Source organism: Hippocampus zosterae, chromosome 19 (genome assembly GCF_025434085.1).
Source record: "Hippocampus zosterae strain Florida chromosome 19, ASM2543408v3, whole genome shotgun sequence".
Classification (NCBI taxonomy): domain Eukaryota; kingdom Metazoa; phylum Chordata; class Actinopteri; order Syngnathiformes; family Syngnathidae; genus Hippocampus; species Hippocampus zosterae.
Genome location: NC_067469.1, coordinates 1,356,193 through 1,378,667, shown reverse-complemented (window position 1 = coordinate 1,378,667; position 22,475 = coordinate 1,356,193). Strand labels below are relative to the sequence as shown.

At 46.3% G+C, this 22,475-nt stretch overlaps 2 protein-coding genes and 1 long non-coding RNA gene across 5 annotated transcripts; 1 reads left to right on the top strand and 2 right to left on the bottom strand.

The window, feature by feature from the left end:
- Positions 1-474: 474 nt before the first annotated feature.
- On the bottom strand, positions 475-5,696 carry mcm3 (minichromosome maintenance complex component 3). The gene is made up of 17 exons (XM_052053068.1): positions 5,286-5,696; positions 4,684-4,796; positions 4,325-4,533; positions 4,114-4,244; positions 3,789-4,027; positions 3,549-3,657; positions 3,281-3,434; positions 2,931-3,062; positions 2,647-2,855; positions 2,397-2,571; positions 2,186-2,312; positions 1,875-2,025; positions 1,606-1,746; positions 1,416-1,528; positions 1,275-1,348; positions 1,038-1,131; positions 475-944 (listed from the first exon to the last, which is right to left on the bottom strand). Exons 1-17 carry the CDS (start codon positions 5,358-5,360, stop codon positions 746-748), a joined length of 2,445 nt encoding a protein of 814 aa, XP_051909028.1. The 5' UTR covers positions 5,361-5,696; the 3' UTR covers positions 475-745.
- Positions 4,482-15,540, top strand: paqr8 (progestin and adipoQ receptor family member VIII). 3 transcript variants are annotated; one of them, XM_052053078.1, is made up of 6 exons: positions 4,493-4,632; positions 6,079-6,230; positions 7,124-10,499; positions 10,613-10,752; positions 12,788-12,830; positions 14,283-15,540. In XM_052053078.1, exon 3 carries the CDS (start codon positions 7,152-7,154, stop codon positions 8,226-8,228), a length of 1,077 nt encoding a protein of 358 aa, XP_051909038.1. In that variant the 5' UTR covers positions 4,493-4,632; positions 6,079-6,230; positions 7,124-7,151; the 3' UTR covers positions 8,229-10,499; positions 10,613-10,752; positions 12,788-12,830; positions 14,283-15,540. The 3 variants fall into 3 exon arrangements, with proteins under 3 accessions (XP_051909039.1, XP_051909038.1, XP_051909036.1); XM_052053076.1 differs by having other exon boundaries at positions 6,079-6,568; XM_052053079.1 differs by lacking the exon at positions 6,079-6,230 and having other exon boundaries at positions 4,482-4,632.
- LOC127592377 (uncharacterized) lies at positions 10,640-11,255 on the bottom strand. Its single transcript, XR_007960119.1, has 2 exons — positions 10,876-11,255; positions 10,640-10,743 (listed from the first exon to the last, which is right to left on the bottom strand). It is a non-coding gene; the product is annotated as an uncharacterized LOC127592377 (long non-coding RNA).
- Positions 15,541-22,475: the final 6,935 nt, after the last annotated feature.

Here is a 22,475-nt window from a genome sequence, read left to right as displayed (position 1 = left end):
GGGCGGGACTTCCGGCGACTACCGGCTGTGTTTTCAGTGAGTAAATTCAATATTTGTAAACTTGGTTTGCCATTTATATATAAATGTATTTAGCCGGTTAGCCGCACGATTATATGACACGGTTGTCCATTGTTGCGTGCTTAGTCACTCGCTCTGTTCAAACAATATCGAAGGTGGCTCGTGAGATTGTTCGCCCACAAGGTACACTCGGCTGTCAATCAAAAGTCAAGCAAGGAAAGCCTTTGACTGAAATATGCTACACATATTTCATAGATATAAATAATAATACATTTTATTTATAAGCGCCTATACTACATCAAAGTTTGTTGGGGTTGAAAAGCTGTGTCTATCTCCGTTGAAGCGAGGTTTGACTTTTTAAACCTACACACAACGCCTTATGTAAAAGAAATGAAAACACTGTTGACAAGTTGAAATGGCATTTCACTGAAAAAAAAGAATAGTGTACCATTTTATTGTTCACGTTTTTTTTATTGCTTCCACTCTATTTACAAAATATGAAGGGGGAAAATGGTATATTGAATGGCAGATGAAATATGACAGTTTACTCAAAGTAATCATAAACCAAACAGCTGAGCAGATGCACTCCAATGTAGAAACACTGTCACAATTTCAAACGGCTGCGCTGTTATGAAAAGTATGAATAGAAAAGGCCGGAGAAACCACAGAAACGCATCTCCTTTCGAAGTCCATTGAACACAACCGACTGGCAGTCTTTCGCCTGCTCTCAGATGAGGAAGATGATGTCATCAGCCACCATGACCTGATTGTCGTCCTGCATGCGAGTCAAAGCGGCGCGGACCTCCGCTTCCGTGAAGCGCACCTGACGTTCTTTGTTGACACCCTCCATCAGCGCTTGCATCTTTACCGACTGAGCGTGAGCTGACTGGAACACGGCAAACAGGGAGGACTTGAACTCCTTCAGCCTAGCGGGAGAAAGCCAAAAGTCATATCATGTCCTCTTCACCTGGAGTTCATCTTTTTTTTTTTTTTTTGACATGTCGAAAAGAAGCGCTCACTTTTCAGAAGAGAGCTCAGAGCCATCAGCCGTTAAGGAGGTATCCATTTGTTCCTCTTCCACCTGCTTGGCCTTTTTCACGGCGGCGACCTGAACTGAACGGCGCAATTGACAACGTGAGACTTCCAAGGAAAAAAAAAAATCATAAAACGCTGAGATTTAAAAAAAAAAAAAAAAAAAACAGCCAATGTGCCTGAGGTGGGGGATCAAAAGCATCCAAGTGTGAAGAAAGTCTTACTGTCAGGAACATCCTGCTCTTCAGTGAAGTCGTATGGACTGTACGGCTCGCTGCCCTGTGACCCGCGGCGCACCCTTCAGGACGCATAAGTAATTGTTAGACCGTCTAAGCTGTGTGCGAAGATACTCGAATTTGATCTACCTCTTTCTCTGAGATCTCTGCGACTGCTGAGTAGATGCGACCTCTTCGTCTTCCTCCTCGTCCGAGCCAGAAGCATGCTCCTTTCTGGAGCGCTTCTTTTCTTTCTCGAGAACCTGCATCAAAGCACACGTTTGCCGCTCAAACGTCCCCGACTTGCGCTAGGCGACGCGCTCGCTTGATCAGCACGCACCTTCTTGAAGTAGGCGAACTGGACGAGCTCAACCGCAACCTCGGAGTCCTCCATCTCCACGACTTTGCTCATGCGGGCCTTGGCGTGAGCCGTGGACAGGCGGATCAGAGTCTCCAGTGTTCGGGCCGTCACCGGGGATGTCTGAGGCAGAGACGTACGGGACACTGAACGCGGCGGACGAGCTCCGCACCAAAAAGACAATTCACTCGGCAAGCCCCCCTCCCCCACACATCTTTAAAAGATGATTATTTTTCAGCTGGACTGCTCACCCTGGCAATATCGGCGCCCAGCTGCTCCTGGCTCCTCAGCCTCGAGTACTCTTCCGCGATGTGATTGGCCGCCTCTTCCGTCAGCACCGGCGTCACCCCTTTGGCGATGTGGATGTACTTCCTCATGAATTCCTTGCTCACAATCCTCTCTCTGAAACGGAGAGAAGGAGAAAACAACTTCACGACTTATTGCTGCGCCTGTCAACGCAACGCTGGGGTTCAAATAAGGTCAACTGAAAGGTCACGGCTTATTAAATAATCAAGGTCATGCTGAATTTGTTTGGTGTCAAGCTCATAGCGGATGAGGCCACCTCTTTTTTTTGTTTCCATGCAGCAGGTTGTTGTGCTTCTCGTAGACCTGCAGCTCTTCATGCTCCTGCGCCGCAGCATCAGGATCCTCGGTGGCCAGGACGTCGACTGAGCCGCCCAGAGCCATCGCTAAAAAATCAGCAGGTATAAATAAAAAGGAAGCGGCACGTCGCAATGTTTTTCACGACTGGCAGAAGCTGAGCCCCGCGGTACCTGCACCCTCCTGCTCACGAGGGTCACGATAGCGGTGCATCCTCAGGACGTGGTCCGAGATTTCACGGTCCTGTTCCGGGTCCATCTGATCCAGTACGATGAAGAGAAGGTCGAAACGTGACAGTAAAGAGTCCTGCAGTCCGATGTTCTCCATGGGGGTTTTATACTGGTCGTACTGGGAGGACCCGAGAGGCGTACGGTGAGCGGGATCCCGATCAGGAGGCATCACGAGGTTCTTCCTGCAACTCACCCTGCCGTAGACGGGGTTGGCGGCCGCCAGAACGGAGCAGCGGGCGTTCAGGCGGGCGTGGATGCCGGCTTTGGCGATGGTGACTCGACCCTGCTCCATGACCTCATGGATGGCGGTGCGGTCCATGTCGGACATCTTGTCGAACTCGTCGATGCACACCACGCCGCGGTCGGCCAGCACCATGGCGCCGGCCTCCAGGCGCCGCTCCCCTTGAGGCGGACGGAAAGATCAATCAATCAATCTGATCGGATGGAAAGGAAATTGGCGGGTGTGCCATTTCCTACCGGTTTCCTGGTCAGTGGTGACGGCGGCGGTCAAGCCCACCCCTGAGGAACCCCGTCCAGTGGTTGGGATGGCTCTTGGTGCGGTGTGGAGAACGTAACGCAGAAGCTGAGACTTGGCAACGGAAGGGTCGCCTGAAAGAGATCAATGCATTACTTTAAGGTAAGGGGGAGTTCAAGTTGGGAGGGGGGGCATTTTGTCCGGTACCCGCCCCTGATCTTGACCTCAAAGTTCCCCTGGGCTTGCATTGCCCAAAGGCATTTGGATGGCAATTTCCAGGCAGCGATGGATAAAATGACCACCCCCCCCCCCCCGCACCCCTGGAAAAAGCTTGCTTTATTTTTCTTTGTACCGATGAGCAGGATATTGATGTCTCCTCTGATTCGCGAGCCGTTTTCCAGGACCTTCTCCACACCACCGAGCAGCATGCAGAGAATGGCCTTCTTGATGTACTCGTGACCGTGGATGCTGGGGGCCAGCGAGCGAGACAGCTGATCAAAAACGTTCTAGGTAAGCACAAAGAACGAGCGTGTTAATCAAAGGATCTAGATCGGACAACTCTAAACGAGTTAGAAATGGTTTGGCTTCCCCACGCCGGGAAACGTATGGGAATGACTTACCACAGACCGACTGCAACAGAAGTTTCGAATTTTGCTGATGTCGTCGGCTTTGAAGGACGGGGACGCTTCCTTGCTCATCTGTTTGATATGACAGGCGATCATGATGGTCCTGGGAGGAACCAAAGAGTCCATGAATACAAATTCGGGAATTTACATAAATGCCATGGTTTCGCAAATGTATCAAAACAAGAAAATGGGTTTTCGTGAGTGATAGCAAAAGAACATGAGAACGTGGTTCACCTGAACGTCCCGGAAGTGAAGCCTCCCTTCTTTCCGGGCAGGCAGCGGTACGTCCCGATGACCTGCACCCTGTCTCCCGGTTTGACCACATCCACGAGGTCGTTGTCCAGAATGATGTCCACAGAGCGAGGCAACTGGCCCGCTGGGGCTTTCTCTGGCATCTCCTGCACCGTGATGGTCTGGTGGTCCTTGTAGACGGACAGACCGAACTCCGTTTCGAGAGGGTTGTTCTCCTCGTCCTGTCAGAGGGAACCTCGATGATCGATACGTGTGTGCGCGCCCCCTACTGAGAGATGAGAGCAACAGCGAGCGTGCGTTTCGATACCTTTGTGGGGTAGATGGAACTAGAAGGGAAAGCATCCAAGGAGGTCAAATCGGTGTACTTCCGCTCCATGGTCTTGTTGGTGGCAGGGCAGTAGTGGACACTGCGCACCACTTTGGGGCGCACAAGAGAACCTGAGGAAAATCAAAGCACAATTATAATTGAAAGAAATTTGCACAATGTGCGTCAAACATGATATCCGAAAGAAACTCACACTTGGTGATGATGCCCTCCACACAGACCATACTGCCCAGCAGCCTCGACGTCAACGTCCTGGGGGTGACGTGCTTGGAGCCGAAGCTTCCCTCCAGGCCGATGTTGAACTCCTCGTACTGTTTGGCGTAGGTGGCATCCACCGAGGCCACCAAGTCCTTCAGGGCCAGCTGGAAGGCCATAAGCTCTTCAAAAGCATTGTTCATCAACCTGGAAAGACGGAGCGAGACATCTGAGCAAGCTGTCGTTTTGAGCTTCAACACAAGTCGATGAGGAAAAAGGACCGGGACAAAGTCAAATCCTTTGAAGGTAGGTGAAGAATTGTTGTTCATTGTATTCTAATAACACTTTTTTGCTCACTTGGCAGCCCGCACGTCGTTGCGTCTCCTCAGGTCGTTAATGTTGACGATGAGACGCGACTTGTTCTCGCTGATCATGTCACGGACTTTGCTCTGGTAAATGCCCTGGTCTTGCTGAAATATGAAGAACGTTCACATTTAGTTTCATCATAAATTACAGCCCCCCCCACCCCGAAAAAAAACAATCAAGAAAAATATGGAAAATCAAACCTCACCAAAATTCTTGCGCCCACTTCAACCTCTGAAAAGATCAACGATTGCCTGGACTTTTATGGACGTTAGACGCTCTTGCTACATGAGTGTATTGCCACAGAATGAGAAGATCGCTTCACGTCCAATCATCCATTAGCGGACGATCGTTCTGATATTTGCAGTGGTTGAAGCGGGTAAAAATGTGCAAGTAAATGTTGATGACGATAGATCGCGGTTTTCTGACACTAAGCAACATTATACGTTTTCACGCTCACGCAAAGCGTTGTAGATTGTTCCGCACCATTTGTGGTGTGATAATGGGAGATGTGCGAAAAGAGAGTCACTTCTTTTGGTTGGCACCGCATGCTTTCATTTGTGCAGACAATAACTTCATAATATAATGAAACTTACATCATCGTCCAGGAAGTCCAGATAATCCCTCTGCGCCTCCCTCATCACTCGATCATCTCCACCATCTGTAGCCATAACGAAAGAGTTTGTTTAAATTTGGGTGGAAAAACGACGTAATAAACGCTAAACAACTCGAATGCAGCCTTCTGTCCGTCGGTCCGCACAATGAAGCCTTTTCGCGCCAAGGCGTCCTGACGTAATGACAACGTACAACGCGATTGGTATTTCAGGTTCCGGGTTCAACGCGTGTTAAAACAGATATCCAATGAGAGTCCTATGTGTGTCCACGTGACCCAGCCCCACGAAGAACTCCCGCGAAAATATTGCAGGCAGATCCTCCCTACGAGCAAAGTTGAAGGAAAATGCAAACAACTTCAATGTTGTCCAGTAGATGGCGACATTAAATATTTCCATTTTCATCCAATGACGTTGTGGTGGAAGTGTTGGTGTACACTGGTCACCGCAGTTTAAGAACTGCGAAGATAATAATGCTCGCACTTTTGCGTCATAAATCCCTTTTCCATAACAGCGTGAGAGATTGTTTAATTAAATGTCACACCATCGTAATTAGGGGTGACATTTTTTTAATGGGCAGTTGCCGGTTATTTATTTTTTGTTTGATTAAGAGAAAAGTGGAAAATCCGAAAAGTGGGCTGTGTCTCACTGGAGGTCGCCATCGAGTGACGTCAGATCGAAGCAACTCGGTGAAATCGGTTTCCTTTTTTTTTCTCCCCGAATTGCGACTTGAACCGCCCAGTTGGAGTGGCGTTCCGGCGCACTTTTCTTGTCCCAGTTTCATGGAATGCATAAAACCATCCACACGGCGTGACATTCTCGAGCTGTGGAACTTCTGTGGGGGGGGGGCGACTCTACATGAAACGTGTTTCTCCTCTTCTTGCAAAGACGGACAACTGCCGGGAGGACGGTTGCCATCCACATATTCAGGTGCGCTGAGCTCATCTGATTTGGTTTATCGTAGCAAAATCGACTGTTTTGAACAGCTTCCTATTTACTACCGGTACATGTTGCGCATAGTTTTTTAGTCACTTAACCTGTGCATGTCAAATGTTTGAATAGCCATCAAGTGTAGAAAGCAGGAATTAGACTTGCCCCCTGATATGGCTGTGGCTCCTTTCTTTCTACGCTGTATATTTACCCTACTGACGCAGTAGATGACATTGTTTTGTGCATATCTGTTCGTGATAGTTACTGGTTTAACTGCATATTTCCTTTCCCGAAGAGACTTGGGAAGGAATGTCACTGCAATCGTCGTCACCTTCAATGTGTCTCTATTCGTTGTTAATTGGTGGATTGAGAAAACATGTTTTTGTTCATCTGCGTTAGGAATTATTATGTGCTGTGGATTTGCTGACCATTTTTTCTTTGCTCTTTAATCCCATGAATACATTCTTTGTGAATCCAAAAAAAACAGGATCTTAGTTCATTTGTTTTGGGCGTAACTGAAAGCAAATGCGAGAGTCATTTTAACCTTATGAATATGAAAATTGCCATCATTTATTATCCTTGTTCCACTTCCCGTCCCAAGCTAGTGAGCTCTGTTGTCACTATTGTCATTTTAGCTTTTTAGCTGTGTATCCTCAATACGGACACAACGACTAATCTGCTTGACCACTGGGCATTTATGTCGTACTTCCGAATCCAACAGGCCAGGTACTAGATACTAGGTACTTTCTAGTACTTTTGCTTTAGAAAATCATCAATAGCTAGTAAAGCTAGGCTGATTTGAACAGGTCTTGCGCAGTGGGAATGTAGCATTCAGGAAGTGATCACCATTCATTCACAATTGATTTCTTCCGATTGTTTTTTTTTCCTTCCAGTGTTGTCTTTCATCTGCAAGATCCAGCGATGTCGGGAGAGTTTCTTCAGCGAATCGGCACCTTCATCTCAAGCGCAAAGCAGATCGGCCGGCTCCCCCGACTTTGTGACCTCGTATCTTCCTCCTTGCCGGTGCCGAGCCCCACTGTCCTTTCCGGTCAAGTCCCCAGCTTGTTTCGGGAACCTTACATCTTGTCGGGATACCGCCCGGTCCATCAGAAGTGGCACTGTTACCTCTTCAGCCTCTTCCAGAGACACAACGAATCCCTTAATGTTTGGACCCACTTGCTGGCGGCTGTTGTGCTCCTGCAACGCTGGTGGGCTAAAATCGGAGCCATGGGGTACACCTTTACGGCAGCCTCTCTGCCTTTAGGCCTCTTTGTTGTGTCTTCCCTGACCTATTTGTTCTTCAGTGCAGCAGCTCATCTCTTTCAGTCTCACTCTGAGCATGCGCACTATTTTTTGTTCTTCATGGACTACGTGGGTGTGGCTGTTTATCAGTACGGATGTTCCCTCGGACATTATTTTTATGTATCTGAGCCGGCATGGAGAGACAGCTGCTTTGGCTCCCTGTTCCTGCCCGGCGCTGCTTTCTTGGGCTGGCTTTCCTGCGCCGGCTGCTGTTTCGCCAAGTCCAGATATCGGCGGCCGTATCCTATCGGTCGTAAAATTTGTCAGCTGATCCCCGCCACCCTGGCCTATCTACTGGACATCAGTCCTGTGGTTCACCGGCTTTCAACGGCGTCCTGGCTGGAGGAGCCCTCACTGCCCTTCCACGCCCTCCAGATCGCGTTTTTACTTTTGAGCGTTGTCTTCTTCTCCTGCCCCATACCCGAACGCTTCTTCCCAGGCCGCTGTGATTTTCTCGGCCAAGGTCACCAAATCTTTCATCTGCTTCTGTCCCTGTGCACCCTGTTTCAGCTGGAGGCTCTCTTCTGGGACTATGTCGGGCGGAGGGATACGTTGGTGGAGACATTTGGAGAAAGCCAGCTGTGGTGTGCAAGTATATCCTTCCCCGCCCTGTTCCTGTTTTGCATTTTGACAGCACTTGTAACAATGAGGCACAAACAGAAACAACTACGGGGTCAAAAACGGAGAGAGAATTAAGAGAACGGTGTGTATAAATAGTCATATAATCTTAAAAAACAGCAATGAAATGTAAAATAAATGTGATTTATTACAAAAGACGAGTCAAGGTTATTTTTTCAATATGCAAAAAAGGTGACATCTTATTCAAGCAAGAAATATTTGGCACAGTTGCGGAACACTCGCCAAAATTTTCCTCAATGAATCATTGCTGTCACTGCTGCTGCTGAAGGAATCTGAGCTGAGCGAGTTGCTGAGTGACTTTGCTGCTCTATAAAAGGCATACATTTTTTTGACATTTAAAAGAATTCATCAGCTTATCCTGTTTACATTTTTTTTGCTTGTTCGCGTGCGGAAAAAATAGCGTAATTTTATTGCGACTTGTATGTTGACTTGATATTATTTCGGAAATTGATGAAAGGCATCATGTTCAACACAATGGGAAAGTAAAGGGGGAGTGCGCTGCAGTGGGTGTGAGATGATACCTTGTGGATGGTGTGTGAGGAAAAGTATGAAACTGAGGATTCAGCGGGAGTCTTATGTGAACTCCTTCAGCTTCTGCTTGAAGACAGTCTGCGAGCTAACGGCTGTAGGTTTGAAATGGAAAGCACTGCGCTATTTTGACATGCTTTCATAACAACCTCCCCGAGGCTTATCGGAGACTGTGGACCGGCCGAATGAGGCTCGTCAGCCAAAATGCCGCAGGTCTGTTTTTGACCCAGCCTCTCTATTAAGCGGTGCGGACAAGCTGGCTTCTCTGTCTCCTTATTAGAGTCATTCACAGAACAATACTGCTATACGTTAGAAAAAAAACGACAACAACATGACTAAAGCAAAAATTTTTCAATGCCTTACTTCTCGTATTGGGTTTGTTTCTTTCAATGAAAGTCAAATTGTGTCAAAGTCAAAGTGTTTGATTTGCACACGCAATGTTCTTAGCTATGGCAAAATGTCAACTCTCGGTGGGATTTTGTAAATAGCCGACGTTATAACCCCCCAGTGAGAGTACAATGCAGTTCACTGTTGACTTAAGTCTTCTTGCTTTAGCTTGGCGCACCTCAAACACGCAAGGGCGTGTCTGTCTGTACCAGCAAGAGGCTCATTATCCTATCCTATGACTCCACCAATGAACAATGCTGAAGGTTCTGCTTCGGAGTCAAATCATACTTCACTCAAGGAAGGGTATGCCTTCCTGATGGAAGTATCCCTCGGTTGTTTTGAGTGAGCGCGAGGCCTGAGTGTGACATTGATCTAGCAGGGGCTCCACCGAGCAGCATAGGTGTCCATTTCGAGGCCAGATCTGACCCATGACATCATGGTCCTATATGCCAAAGCATATTATGAGGGTAACCATAGCAACAATGTGGCCCGTGACAAAAAATGAGCGAGGTCCAGCACGCTATGCGCCCCAAGAATGTGCCCAATTATCACTACATAGCTGAGCAGGTGTTGGGAGTGATGATAAGATTCATTCATTCATTCATTCGTTTCCGAGCCGCCTGATCCTCACTAGGGTCGCGGGGGGTGCTGGAGCCTATCCCAGCTGTCTTCGGGCAACCTGAACTGGTTGCCAGCCAATCGCAGGGCACACAGAAACGAACAACCATCCACGCTCAGAATCACACCTAGGGACAATTTAGAGTGTTCAATCAGCCTGCCACGCATGTTTTTGGAATGTGGGAGGAAACCGGAGCACCCGGAGAAAACCCACGCCGGCCCGAGGAGAACATGCAAACTCCACACAGGGAGGCCGGAGCTGGAATCGAACCCGGTACCTCTGCACTGTGAAGCCGACGTGCTAACCACTGGACTACCGGGCCGCCCTGATAATAAGATAAGATAAGATAAGATATCTTTTATTCGTCCCACAATGGGGAAATTTAATTATGCTGCCTGTAATCAACCAACGATTTCCTGGGTTGCTGGGAATTTAATTGCAATTGTGTACAAAAGTAACATAGAGTGTCGTACAGTCCCATATGGATTGAATAATTCTGTATCATATATTTAATGATATGCAATATCGCACCATTTAAATGCCAGGGTGAACCGCAGTGCTTGGAATGCGCGCGCAAGCTGGTATGTTGCAGGTGCAGAGGCGTTGCTCTCCGCTGGCGTACGAGCACAATGGGCTGGTTATCAGCTCCCCGAGCACCTCCTTGAAGACAGGCAGGACACCAATGAAAAGGAATCCCTCCTCCAAGGACCTGCCCGTCGCGGCGCGCAAGATTGTGACAAGAGCTGAATGACTTAGCAGCAGTTGGTGACACGCAAGTCAAGCAGCACACACAGGTGAGTGACATTTCTTCTCCAGGCGGGACACTTGATCGATGTGACAAAAAAATGATCTTGTCGGATCGTTTTTCTCAACGGCAGTCGATTATTTGTGCGTGGCTTCCTCGCAGAGCGCCTCCTCCGCCATGGCTCCGATCGCATTGGTCGATATGATGTCTTCTTTTTCGTCTGCCGAAGTGGGCATCATCGGCCTCGTCATCTTCCTCATCCTCAGCATTAGTTTGGTCGCCCTCTGCAATGACTGCCAGAAGTAAGTCAAATCATCAATGCTGATCCGCTCATACACTGATACGCATTTGAAGGCGTGCCGATTGCTTCGTGGATGAACAATCTCGACCCCCCCCAGCCCCCCCAAAATTATAAAAACTACTACCTTTGACCAGATTCATTCTTTCCATTCGAAAATGTGAGGCCTGCAATGCGAGTCAACTCCTTCCAACGACAAAACTGAGACTTGTCAGACTTGATCGGTGAATTTTGAGGGTAGGTGTCGCCCGTCCAAAAAGGAGGAAGCACGTGCGATTGGGGCTTTAAACGTATTTCAAGTATTAAAAAAAAATAATAATAATAAAAAAGCCAAATGACATAACGTGGATCACGATAGTAACGTGTTTGCCAGTGGAGAAATGGCCCGAATTGTATGCACATATTTTGGAACACACCTATCTCTTTCCACACCTACCACTGCCAAACATACCAGTGACGGAGGCTCGGTCGGACTGAGGCGATGTAAAATGCGCTCTTATCTGCCTCTTAGTGCATTCCTCGAGTTGTTTGTCATTCAAACGAAGGAAATTGCTTTGGGACTTAGAGAGATGGCGATCGTTTTGAGTTGCATTCAGCGAAACGACTGATCGCAAATATTTCACAACACCGAAGGAAGAGTCATTAGGATCTATTTTGAAGAATGAGCGATTCAGCAAACTGGTTACAAAGACGATTGACATTGGTGAGGATATACTCGGCAGTCATTCACAGGACAAAGATTTAAACAAATGCCGTACTACATTTGGTCGCGAATTCTTTTGTGGCCATTTGCTCCAAAGCTCACACTAAATAGTACAGCCAGGCGGTTTCAAACAGCCGTTTAGCAAAGAAAGGTATCGAAGAAAACCATTCAGTCACCAAAACAAACCAAAAAAATTTTTTTGTTGATCCATTAACATGGATTCGTTAAAGAGAGCAAGCCATTTCCAACATTTTTAGACTACCCGACTAATAGTATTGATTTGTGAAAAAAATATGAAATTGACCAAATTTGGGTTTCTACCCGGGCGGCCCGGTAGTCCAGTGGTTAGCACGTCGGCTTCACAGTGCAGAGGTACCGGGTTCGATTCCAGCTCCGGCCTCCCTGTGTGGAGTTTGCATGTTCTCCCCGGGCCTGCGTGGGTTTTCTCCGGGTGCTCCGGTTTCCTCCCACATTCCAAAAACATGCGTGGCAGGCTGATTGGACACTCTAAATTGTCCCTAGGTGTGAGTGTGAGTGCGAATGATTGTTCGTTTCGGTGTGCCCTGCGATTGGCTGGCAACCGATTCAGGGTGTCCCCCGCCTACTGCCCGAAGACGGCTGGGATAGGCTCCAGCACCCCCCGCGACCCTAGTAAGGATTAAGCGGTTAAGAAAATGGATGGATGGAAGGTTTCTACCCCACAAAGAGCAGATATTTCTCCTCGTTATATTTTTGCCGCTTCATTTAAAAAAAAAACATTTGCAATCTATGTTTTGGTTAATTATGGCGATTCAGCGTGCACAAATTCTACGGCACTGGCCAAGTTACGGTAATTATTGCAGGGGCCGGGGGGCCGGATCATTTTATGTGGCCCGCAAAAGTGAATCATGTGTTTTACCAACTTTGATAATTCTTGCTAAAATCTGTCACATAATGTCCCATTTTCATATGGAATAAATAACGTTGAGATTTGGCACTTTTGTTCCCCTGCTTATACTCATTTGAACAATAATTGCACGAGTGATTTCAAAATTAATAATCCATCAATTTGTTGTGTACCAGTAATAATCCTGATGAGTACCGGTAAATATTTATTCGATTTCACAGTTTGACACCCCTGCAGTAGTAGTAGCAAAAAATGAATGGTCGAGTAAAAGAACACATCAGGTATTTTTTTCACAGATTCCGTGTAAGTCTAATGCAGTACAGTCAGCATTTCCCGTTTAAATTTTTTTTTTTTTTAAAGTGGCCCTGTGACACGCATACACTCAAATGACACACACTGTCACCCCCCTCGGAACAACAAGCCCCTAACTTTGTTTGTTGTCATCTTCAGGGGCTCCGGCAACGCGTACAACGTGAACAACGGAGCCACGACGGTACGAACCCACTCGCTCTTCCTCCTCCTCTCACGTGTCACTCCGAATTCCATTCATAAATCGGCACCCGTTCGACGAGCAAGATACACTCGGGATTCGCTACACATGCTACGATAAACTGGACAATAAATCGGAACTGGATGTGGTATTCTACAGATGGAAACCTCTTTTTTTTTAAGTTTGATTCAGTATCTCAAACCTGGTGCTCGGAAAAAAAATATTTCCACACAGCGGTAGATAAAGAGTTGTTTTTGAAACTTGATTTGCTCTTACTTCCCGCTTCGTCACGTTCTATGGACAGTTATGGTCGCCAATGATTTTTAGGTGGCATTGTTGATGAAAAAAATAGACAACATGAAGTAGGAACGCTAAAATCATTTTTGTCTTCATACCGTGTCCCCGTAATGAACATCTTTACACTGTATTACGTGTTTTCACATCTCTAAACGTTCATACCGCATTATACGTCGTAGCTGGCGGCCATTTTATTGGAAACGGTTACAGCGAACTAACCGTTATTAACATACGGATTGGCAACGTCCCTCGAGGTACGTCGTCAAGAGGTTCGACGCTAGCCAAGAGGAAATGCTGAAGGCCGAGGCGCCACACAATATTTGCTCCACGTAGCACCCTCGTGAGCACAAGGGGACTTTCCACGGTGAAATGAAAAGACAGCACGCGGGGTCGGCATTCTTTGTTCTGATTCGTTTAAAAAAATTTTTTTTAAAAAGCATCTGATAGACTTCATGCTCAGCGAACACACACAGGGTGATATGCATTCCATTTGAACTTAGTGTGTGTTAGATCCGATCACTACCAGACCAGCCAGTTTCAAATCGGAAGTTGCTTCAGAAATCGACGTGAAAAAAAAAGTCACAATACAGTTTTGGTACACTGGCACCAAATATGGATATTGTTGCTGTGCGATAATGGGGGGGAAAAAAAAATAGGCAAACCTATGTGATCTCCCCCATGCGTGCCATGTCGACACCGATCAATGCAAAACAGGTTTGGGTGGTCTTTGTCCCCCCCCACCCCCCCCTACCCCGCCCCTTGCTCCTGAGAAAAGAAAAAAATGTGTGTTATTCTGACAGCACTTTTATTGTCAAATTCCGAGAGAACAATGTTGACAATGAGATCTTTTATTTTACGACGTTTTGGTTGCTTGATATCCAAGACCGACCCGCTTTCCTTCAGTCGCGTACTTGCGGCGATTGTGATCGTTGAGATCATGACAAAAGTTTGAATTCCGCGTTCCACTTTGGAGCCGTATTTGTGAGGAGGTAGAATCCGGTTCGGATTCCAGGCGGTACAACTTGATATGTGTTTGACTTTTGAGGTAGGACTGCAATTAAAAGTGGACAAACAAAGCTGTCGCCAGTCAGGACAAGGTGGGGTCTCACGTGCGTGTTAACCTTCAATAATTTCATTTGTTCTTTATCTTTATGACAGGATGGCAGAGGTAAGTTATCTCATGCAATCCAACTTTTTCCTCAATGAGATCAACTTTTTAACTTGCTCACATTCTCTTGCCAATTTCCAGACTCAAACTATCCAACATGGAGGAACCATAAAAACATGCCTAAAAGTACTCTGGAACGATCGGCCAACGCAGCCCACTAAAGCCCCCGCTTTTGCGATGCTCCGCCATGTTGTTGAAAGCGGCACCGGTTTTTAAGGGACAGAAATGAGGACAAATTAACCGTGAATGTTCCTTCGAAATGAAATCCAGTTTTCCCACTGTTGGCTCGGTCCCAAATGGACAAATGGAGACGGGGAAGGGGGTGGGAGGCAGGTCACGGGGCGGCTTCAACTTACTGTCAGGCCTTTCATTTTATGGCACAAAACACTCTCAAATCGAATGTCGCATCAAATAATATCCAAATTGTGGACAGATTTAGATCGTAACCTGACCCAAAGTAGGTCAATGTTCCTGTTGTTGACTACTCAGTTGGTTATGAGTTAAAATAATAATAATAATAATAAAAGCGCAAATTGAAACAACACTTTTGGATGTGTGCTGCATTGTGAATTAGGAAACGAAAAATGCATCACAGAAAGACATTTGAGTTAAGTGCAGTCACGCTTCATCAGTTTGCCAGGTGGCACACCATTTTTAATTGAGACGCTCACCTGAGGGTGAAATGGATTTTACAGTGACCTACCAAAAGAAATATTTTTTAAACAAGATTAAAATTAACATTTATAGCAGTGGTTAATCCACGAGATAATCTCCCAGGAAACTCATTTGTCGCCATTTTTTTTTTTTTTTGTCAGGAAGCTTTTTTGTTGTTTTTTTTTGTTTCACATTTTCTGTACCTTTTATTATTTTTTTTATTTTTGTGTGTATGTGTGTGTGGAAAAACAACAACCAATTACTTGTAATGTGAGGAAACAAATCAAATAGCGTTTCTAAAACGGTGCCTCAAAATTGATGACTAAAAAGATTTGCGCTATAGGGGATCTGGTCGTGCATTTAAAACAATCCTGCAAAAAAAAATTTTGTTTGTTATTGTTCTGCTAACCATAGAGTAAGTTGTTTTTGGATATGTTATACATGTGTTCCTTTGTCTTCAGAGGGAGGTCGTTTAAATCTTCGGTGCTGCTTTGCTTTCTTTTGATGGATATACAGCCGTTTGCATTTGTAATCTTTTTTTTTTTTTTTAATCTTTTCTCAAATATTATAATAAATCCTAATTTGATATTCCTACGTGTCTGTTGATGAATATGACCAAATAATGGTGCTTACTTGATGCGTGTCTTTCCAGGCTCTGAGAAGACGAGCACTCGAGAAAGTGTTGTCGATGGCCTCGTTTTAATTGGAAAAAACTTGGGAGTGGCGACTTGCCTTGATGAGAATTCACGGCGAGGGTGGGGTTGCTATTCTTGCAATGCCACTTTTCATACCGTGTGGGGTAGAACTACTACTCGGCTCGAGTGTTGAAATACAACACACCCAAGTGACAACAATCCTCCAGGCCATTGGTATGCGGAGCAATGCGGCAATATTGTTTTCGGCCACAGGGGGCAGCAGAAACACGTATCACAAAAAGTGGCTAGACCGACACACAGGGCGTTTTTCTGGTGGGCCCCCACCGGTTTGTAGTGGAGCGCATACTATGCGTCCCACTTGGGAACATGCCAGCGCCCTCAAGTTACTGTGTCATACGCAATTGTTATCATGAATGAACAACGAGGTGGAACAACTGGACGCCATGATTAGTACCCCTTGGCTTCTGAAAACAAGTACCTACTCCAATGTAAGTAGCCACTCACTCCATTACAACCACTTTTTCTTTTTATTATTATTGTTTTTATGGCATGGGAACAAAAATGATGTATGGGTTGGAAAGTGTGGAGTCACACCTCATCCTTGTGGCATTTTTTTATATCAATTGAATACCGCGGAAATATTCGGGTCAAATGATTTTTTTGGGGGGTCAGGGGGTGCACTGGTGGATCTCAGAGATTTCAAAACAATACCACAGGAATTAATAGAAATAGGAATAACATGCCACTGTTTTGCATGACTTTTACGATCTCTTTTTTTTTTTTTTTCCTGTTGCCGGTTGTTATGAAGTGCCGAATGGGTTGGGTTGTATCTGAGCCGTAACAGGCGGAGCGGCGTCTGCCACGCGTAAAAGGGAATGACAGAAAGGCGGAACTTGGGTGTCATTTTTTTTTTTTTTTTTTGGCACTTGAGACGGTGTGTTTATAGCAATTGTCACGGTCCAACAAATATTCTCGACATTACTCTTGACACTGACGTACGCCCATATCCAATGATCTCATTGCGAGATCAAAAACAGTACCGTATATCCTGCTCTTTCTGGTCGGTAAACACACAGTTAGTGGAACAATCCGGGAGCAGTCTTGGCGCCTGGGTTTAAGTTATCAGACTTAAACCCAGACCAAAAAAAAAAAAGTTGCCTCTGGGTTTGAGGCAAAGCAAAACCTTCGTAAATCTGCTGGAGCTAGCGATAAATTGATCCTACTAGAGTCTTCTGATCCGTAGTTGGGTGTTATCCATTGCACCACTCACCTTACAAATTTTTCAATTAGTAAGTTTTCTGGAGTGCTGGAGTGTAATTTTGAACTCATGTTTAGTCCCTCATACTGTAAGACGCCCGGCAAACTGAGTTTTTCCTTCCTTGAAATCGCAGCAAGGCTGAGGGAAGGTCATCATGTGAACGCTAACAGGAGAGCAGATTAGCATTAGCAATAGGGCCTTCCAATCCTGATTTCCAAGTCTGGGCCCACAAATATGCAAGTGCACAGAGGACCAACTCAATGTAGTTGAGCCCATCCAGACTTGGGGTCAGCTGGCCGCACCTCTTGACCCCAAGCCTTGACCTCTGGCTCCATCCAAGAGACAACTTGGGTCCCCACTTTGCATAAACCCACCACCTATAGCAAGGGCCAAAAAGGTGGTTATGCATGATGAGGTGGGGGGCGGGGGGGGGGGGGCGACCCGAGGCGGTGACCTCGTAGGTCAATCCCAGCTACAGAAGCCGGCTCTCGGTACATGAAAACTCACGCTCACACAAGTTGAGAGCTTATGACACGATGCCGTCGAGCTGAACTTGCCACGCGGCGTGCATGCTGGTTCCCATTCTGTTGAGAGGCGTTGGACTCCGCCTCGAATAACCAGCAACGTAGCCAGTGTGCGGGTGAGGGAGAAACTTGACTAAATGTCACTCTCGATTTGTTTACTGCGAAACGATGACGTGCGCTGTATTACTCAGTGAATGACCACAAACCACTCCCTCCGCGCTGAGTGATTAGCACGCTGCAAAGAATGACATGTCGCACAGAAAATGAGTCTGCTTCGAGTGATTCATGGGCTGCAAAAATGGGACGTGTCATTCTGTCACCGAATTTGCCCTGAGTGATTCGAGGCGGTTCGTACTTGTTTGGAATCTGCTTTCGTCTGCATCTGTTCTCTGAGCTAAGGGCTAACGTTGAGTCGAGCCAGAAGAAAATAAACTCCGGTGTGGCCGTCGCCATTGGGTTGTGCGCCCCCCCATTATTTTGACAGACTGCATATACGGTTGGAACGAGAGGAGATGTGGATGAGAATAAATGGGAGTTTATAGGCGGAACACAAGTGTGTGAGGCTCTGTTTCTATCCATCCATCCATTATCTGGACCGCTTATCCTCACGAGGGCCGTGGGCATGCCGGAGTCTATCCCGGGCTGTCTTCGGGCAGCAGGCGGGGTACACCCCGAACTGGGTGGCTGTTTTCAGTGGATTTAAAATAATAATTGCAAATGTTGAAGTATATTTGGATGAATAAATATTGTCTCTGCCCCCCCCCACTACCCTACCCTTACTCTGTGCCTCCATTGCAGGGTCCTCAAACTCATTTTTGCTGCGGAACAGATCCTTGACTTCTTATAAAAGGAACTCGGACTGCAATGACTGCGATTTGCTTCGTATCATAACTAAGGTATATTTTTTGAAAAATAATTTCTTGTTGAATCCATGTATAGCAACTTTTATTTGCATATACTGTACGTCGCCGTGTTTTTTGCATTGTATTCGGGATGATGAGGTTCCTGAGCATATGTTTCAGCTCACACTCCCCAGTCTCTCTGGTGAAGTTCTGGAGAGAGACTTCCAGAGTCCGTGAGCTGAAATCCAGAGAACCTTGCCTTCATCACGTTTTTTTGTGGTGTTGAGGCCTTGATGGGATCAGGGTTGGTGGCCTCTGTATTATTACTCTGCTCTGTTGGTTTTGTTGGTTTAGTCAAGTCGCAATCTTCACCTCTCGCTGAAACTGGTTTGCACCCGAATTAGAAAGCGGTTTAAAATGAAAACGATGGCCTCCTAACAAAACCTTGATAACAACATTGTCAAAGAATTCCAATGTTAGCGGGTGTCATTATGGTGTCACTGAACCAACGAAACTGTGTCTGGTTCAGGGATGAGATTGGGACTAGGATTGGTTTCCTCTCCTTCTTTGTGGGTGCAGTGCTCAGACCAGAAAATCCCTGCTGACTGCATGTCTGGCAGAGAGGTGCAGACAGTCGACACTAATCTGCCGGCTCGCTCCCCCCCCCCCACACCCCCCCCCCCCTCTCTCACTCACACACTCAGGTCAGTCGCATTTGATCTCCCTGTGGGCAACTCATCCCGCTTTATGGGGGTGAATAATAAAATAGACAAAATCCTCTATGCTCATTGACAGTATATGTAATTGTATCCACATATTTGGCCATCCAATCTGAAATATTTTTCGATGAGCATTGATCTTCAGAACACAAATAATCAATCAGAGTATAGCTTGGCTCTCTCGGCCAAAGTCAGCCGCCCCCTGAGTTGGCTAAAAAAACCCTCTGGATTTTGCCGCTTAACACATATTCCACAAAGGCAGTTAATCAAATTGCTGTGTTAAGTGGCGGGTGCGTAGAAGATATTACTGTCAAGACAATTTTGGGGGTTGACCTCCCGTTGAACTCTGTAGAACCTTTTCATTTCACTTTTTTTTCCCAATTCAAGAAATGTAAAAAGTGTGATTACTTGTAGCATTCAACTTTTCTTATATTTTTTTAATTAAATGTATTTGATGGATAAAATATGCAAGGACAAAAACGAAAAAAAAAACAAACGTGCGTCTGACTGCAAATGGCCTCCTGGCCACACTGTGGAATCATCACACTTACTACTACGACTTCGACTATTAATAACAATAATAATAATAATCGGTACTCTTTGAATGGTTCGCGGGTCGTGAATCCAAAGCATGTCGGATCAGCAATGATTCCGAGCTAAGCCTTCCCGGCCGCACTTCGTATGTTGCTATGAGGTCTGCGTGGCCAGCTGTCAGCCCGGCATTGCTCCAGCAAACAGACACACGTAGACTCACGTAGCACAGACCAACCCCCCCCCCCCCCCCTTCTTCCTTTCCTTCCCCCGGCACTCTTCTCTGACGGCCGGTGAGCGGCGGGATAGGCAACGGCCGCCGCACACAGCAACAAAGGGGGACGATTCGACCGTCTCGAATTGACGAGTAAGTGCAAGAATGTTCGTTTTTTTCCGCCGTCCGAGGAACACAGTGCATGCAAATAAACAGTATTGTTTTGCTCGAGCTGCGTGGTTGAAGGGGAGGGGGGGTGGGGTTGCGTGGCCGGCTCGAGACCAGTGATGTCGGTGCAACTTTGCCCACTCAAATGCGAAATATTGTATTTAGTCATCCATTAGGCGTCGACTCATGAAAACAACCGGTGTAGTAAACAAGGGGTTGGGGAGGGGTGCATGTTTTCAACTTGTGTTCGACATTAAGATTCCAATTTTCTCGCAACTGCGTCGAATTTGCCGCAGAATGTCAACAAACGCGCGCGCTGTATGATAAGAACGTTAGTGCATTCGTTTTCAATTCTTCCATTTTTAATTCCAGTCGCATTTCATCAGCCTAACGGGGCTTTGGGGTGATGACGTTATTGTTTTTTCACCCCGTTCTAGTCACAATATTGACACGCGCGCGCTTGCTTCGCTGTTTTTATCGACGTGTGATTTGCCACGCTGGTGATCTGATGTATATTTTATGCGAATGAGCGTGAAAAGACGGTTATTTTCGGCACTATCCCAACGTCCAGGACAGCGCCTCCCGGCGAAACTCGTGTCGAAACACGTTGTCAAAAAGGGGGTGTGTGCCTTGAAATGAAGAACTAGCCAATCGGCGGAGGCGTCCGCCCATGTTTATAGCGCTTGTTTATTTCGCATACTCGAATGTGATTGGTCGAACGCCCTGGCACTCTCGGCCATTACGCTGCATTCAGAGGCACACAAGCAGGTGGGAAATTTGTATAAAAGCCAAATGGCTTCATAGTTGAGCAAACGAAGAAGGAGAATAGTGTCTCCCAAATGCTATTGCGCCGAGTTCGAATCGAAATTCAGCACTCTACTGTGACCGAATTAAACATTTTCTCATAGGATTCCTTTGAGACGAGTTGCTTGCGATGCAAAATGTAACCGACCGGCGGATTCCAGCCACTTTATCGAATCTCACGTTGAGTTTAGCTCAATAAGAACACCCGAAGAAAATAGCTGAAACTTGGTCAGAAATCAATTAAAAATAATGTTGTTTATTCTTGAGCACCGCAACAGCAAATCTGTGTAGGGATGAAGCTGGAGAAAGATGTACTATACTTTGTAAATACAACCAGACCTTTGAATAGTTGCGCTAACTCTTGGGTTGCCGAATGTGTAGTAGTTTGCACTTCCATTTCACCCTTGCTTCTGACAGGTCATAATGAATCATAAAATGACATCTAGCCAACCTGTTGTCTGTCACGTATTTGGAGAGAACAACTCAAAGCTGTTGCATTTGGCCATGATATCTGAATATCGGTTGTCTTCAGATTCCTGCAACAAAGTTCAAATTGTGATTGAATGACTGCTTTGGGGAATCCCGCAAGACCCGAAGCAGCCAATCGTTTAGGTCAATAAACCTTCCGCAGACCAAACTTAATAGAGTATTTATTAGCTCATTCCAATAAAATCCGATTCATCACAGAGGTTTTTTTTTTGTGGGAGAGGGAGGGCCTGTGTTTCCACTCATGTTCTATTACAGAATGTTACATAAACTCAGTGAAAAGGAGCGCACCATAAATCTTAAAGCGTTGAACTTTAGAACTTAATCACAAATATCGTCGTTTGCAACCGAAGATCAATTAAAAGTCAAGGGAGAACGTAGAATGACTTTGGTGAAGCAGAAACAAATTTTAATATGACTCGGGGAGTTGCATTGTGGGGAATTTAAGCGTGCCCACACCCCCGCTCATACCCAAAAACCTCTGAGGTTCAACAAGATCCGTTCCCGGATGCTGGACACCTACTGAATCGTGAAATATTTCACAACATAAAGCGCATTTTCCCGCAGCAATAATATAAAGTTACTGAAGCCGTTTCAAGTTCAGCTGTGACCCATGATAAAAATCTTTAATAAGTAACCAAGACAATGTTTTGGACAAAATAGTGATCTGCTCCGAATCAAAAAGCGCACCGGTGCGGGGGTTGGCCATGCGTGCGGCTTTGTTGAATGATTTACGCGTCTCACTTTGTAGTGTACATTCCGTTCTTCTTTTAATATTGATGTGCGGTTATTGTTGCATCAGCCGTTTTGTCGTAATCGGCAACCCCCCCCCCCCCCGAAAGAGAATCATTTTTGCTCCGTTGATTCATGAAGGTACTTTCCATGCCTTGTATTGCACGTTTGTAAATATTTTGAGGCGGCCCGGTGAGCCAGTGGTTAGCGCGTTGACCTCACAGTGCAGAGGTACCGGGTTCGATTCCGGCTCCGGCCTCCCTGTGTGGAGTTTGCATGTTCTCCCCGGACCTGAGTGGGTTTTCTCCGGGTGCTCCGGTTTCCTCCCACATTCCAAAAACATGCATGGCAGGCTGTTTGAACACTCTAAATTGTCCCGAGGTGTGAGTGTGAGCGCGAATGGTTGTTCGTCTCTGTGTGCCCTGCGATTGGCTGGCAACCAGTTCAGGGTGTCCCCCGCCTACTGCCCGGAGACAGCTGGGATAGGCTCCAGCACCCCCCGCGATCCCAGTGAGGATAAAAGCGGTTCGGAAAATGAATGAATGAATAAATATTTTGCTCGCTTCATATGTCATCCGCTTTCTGCGGCGTGTCC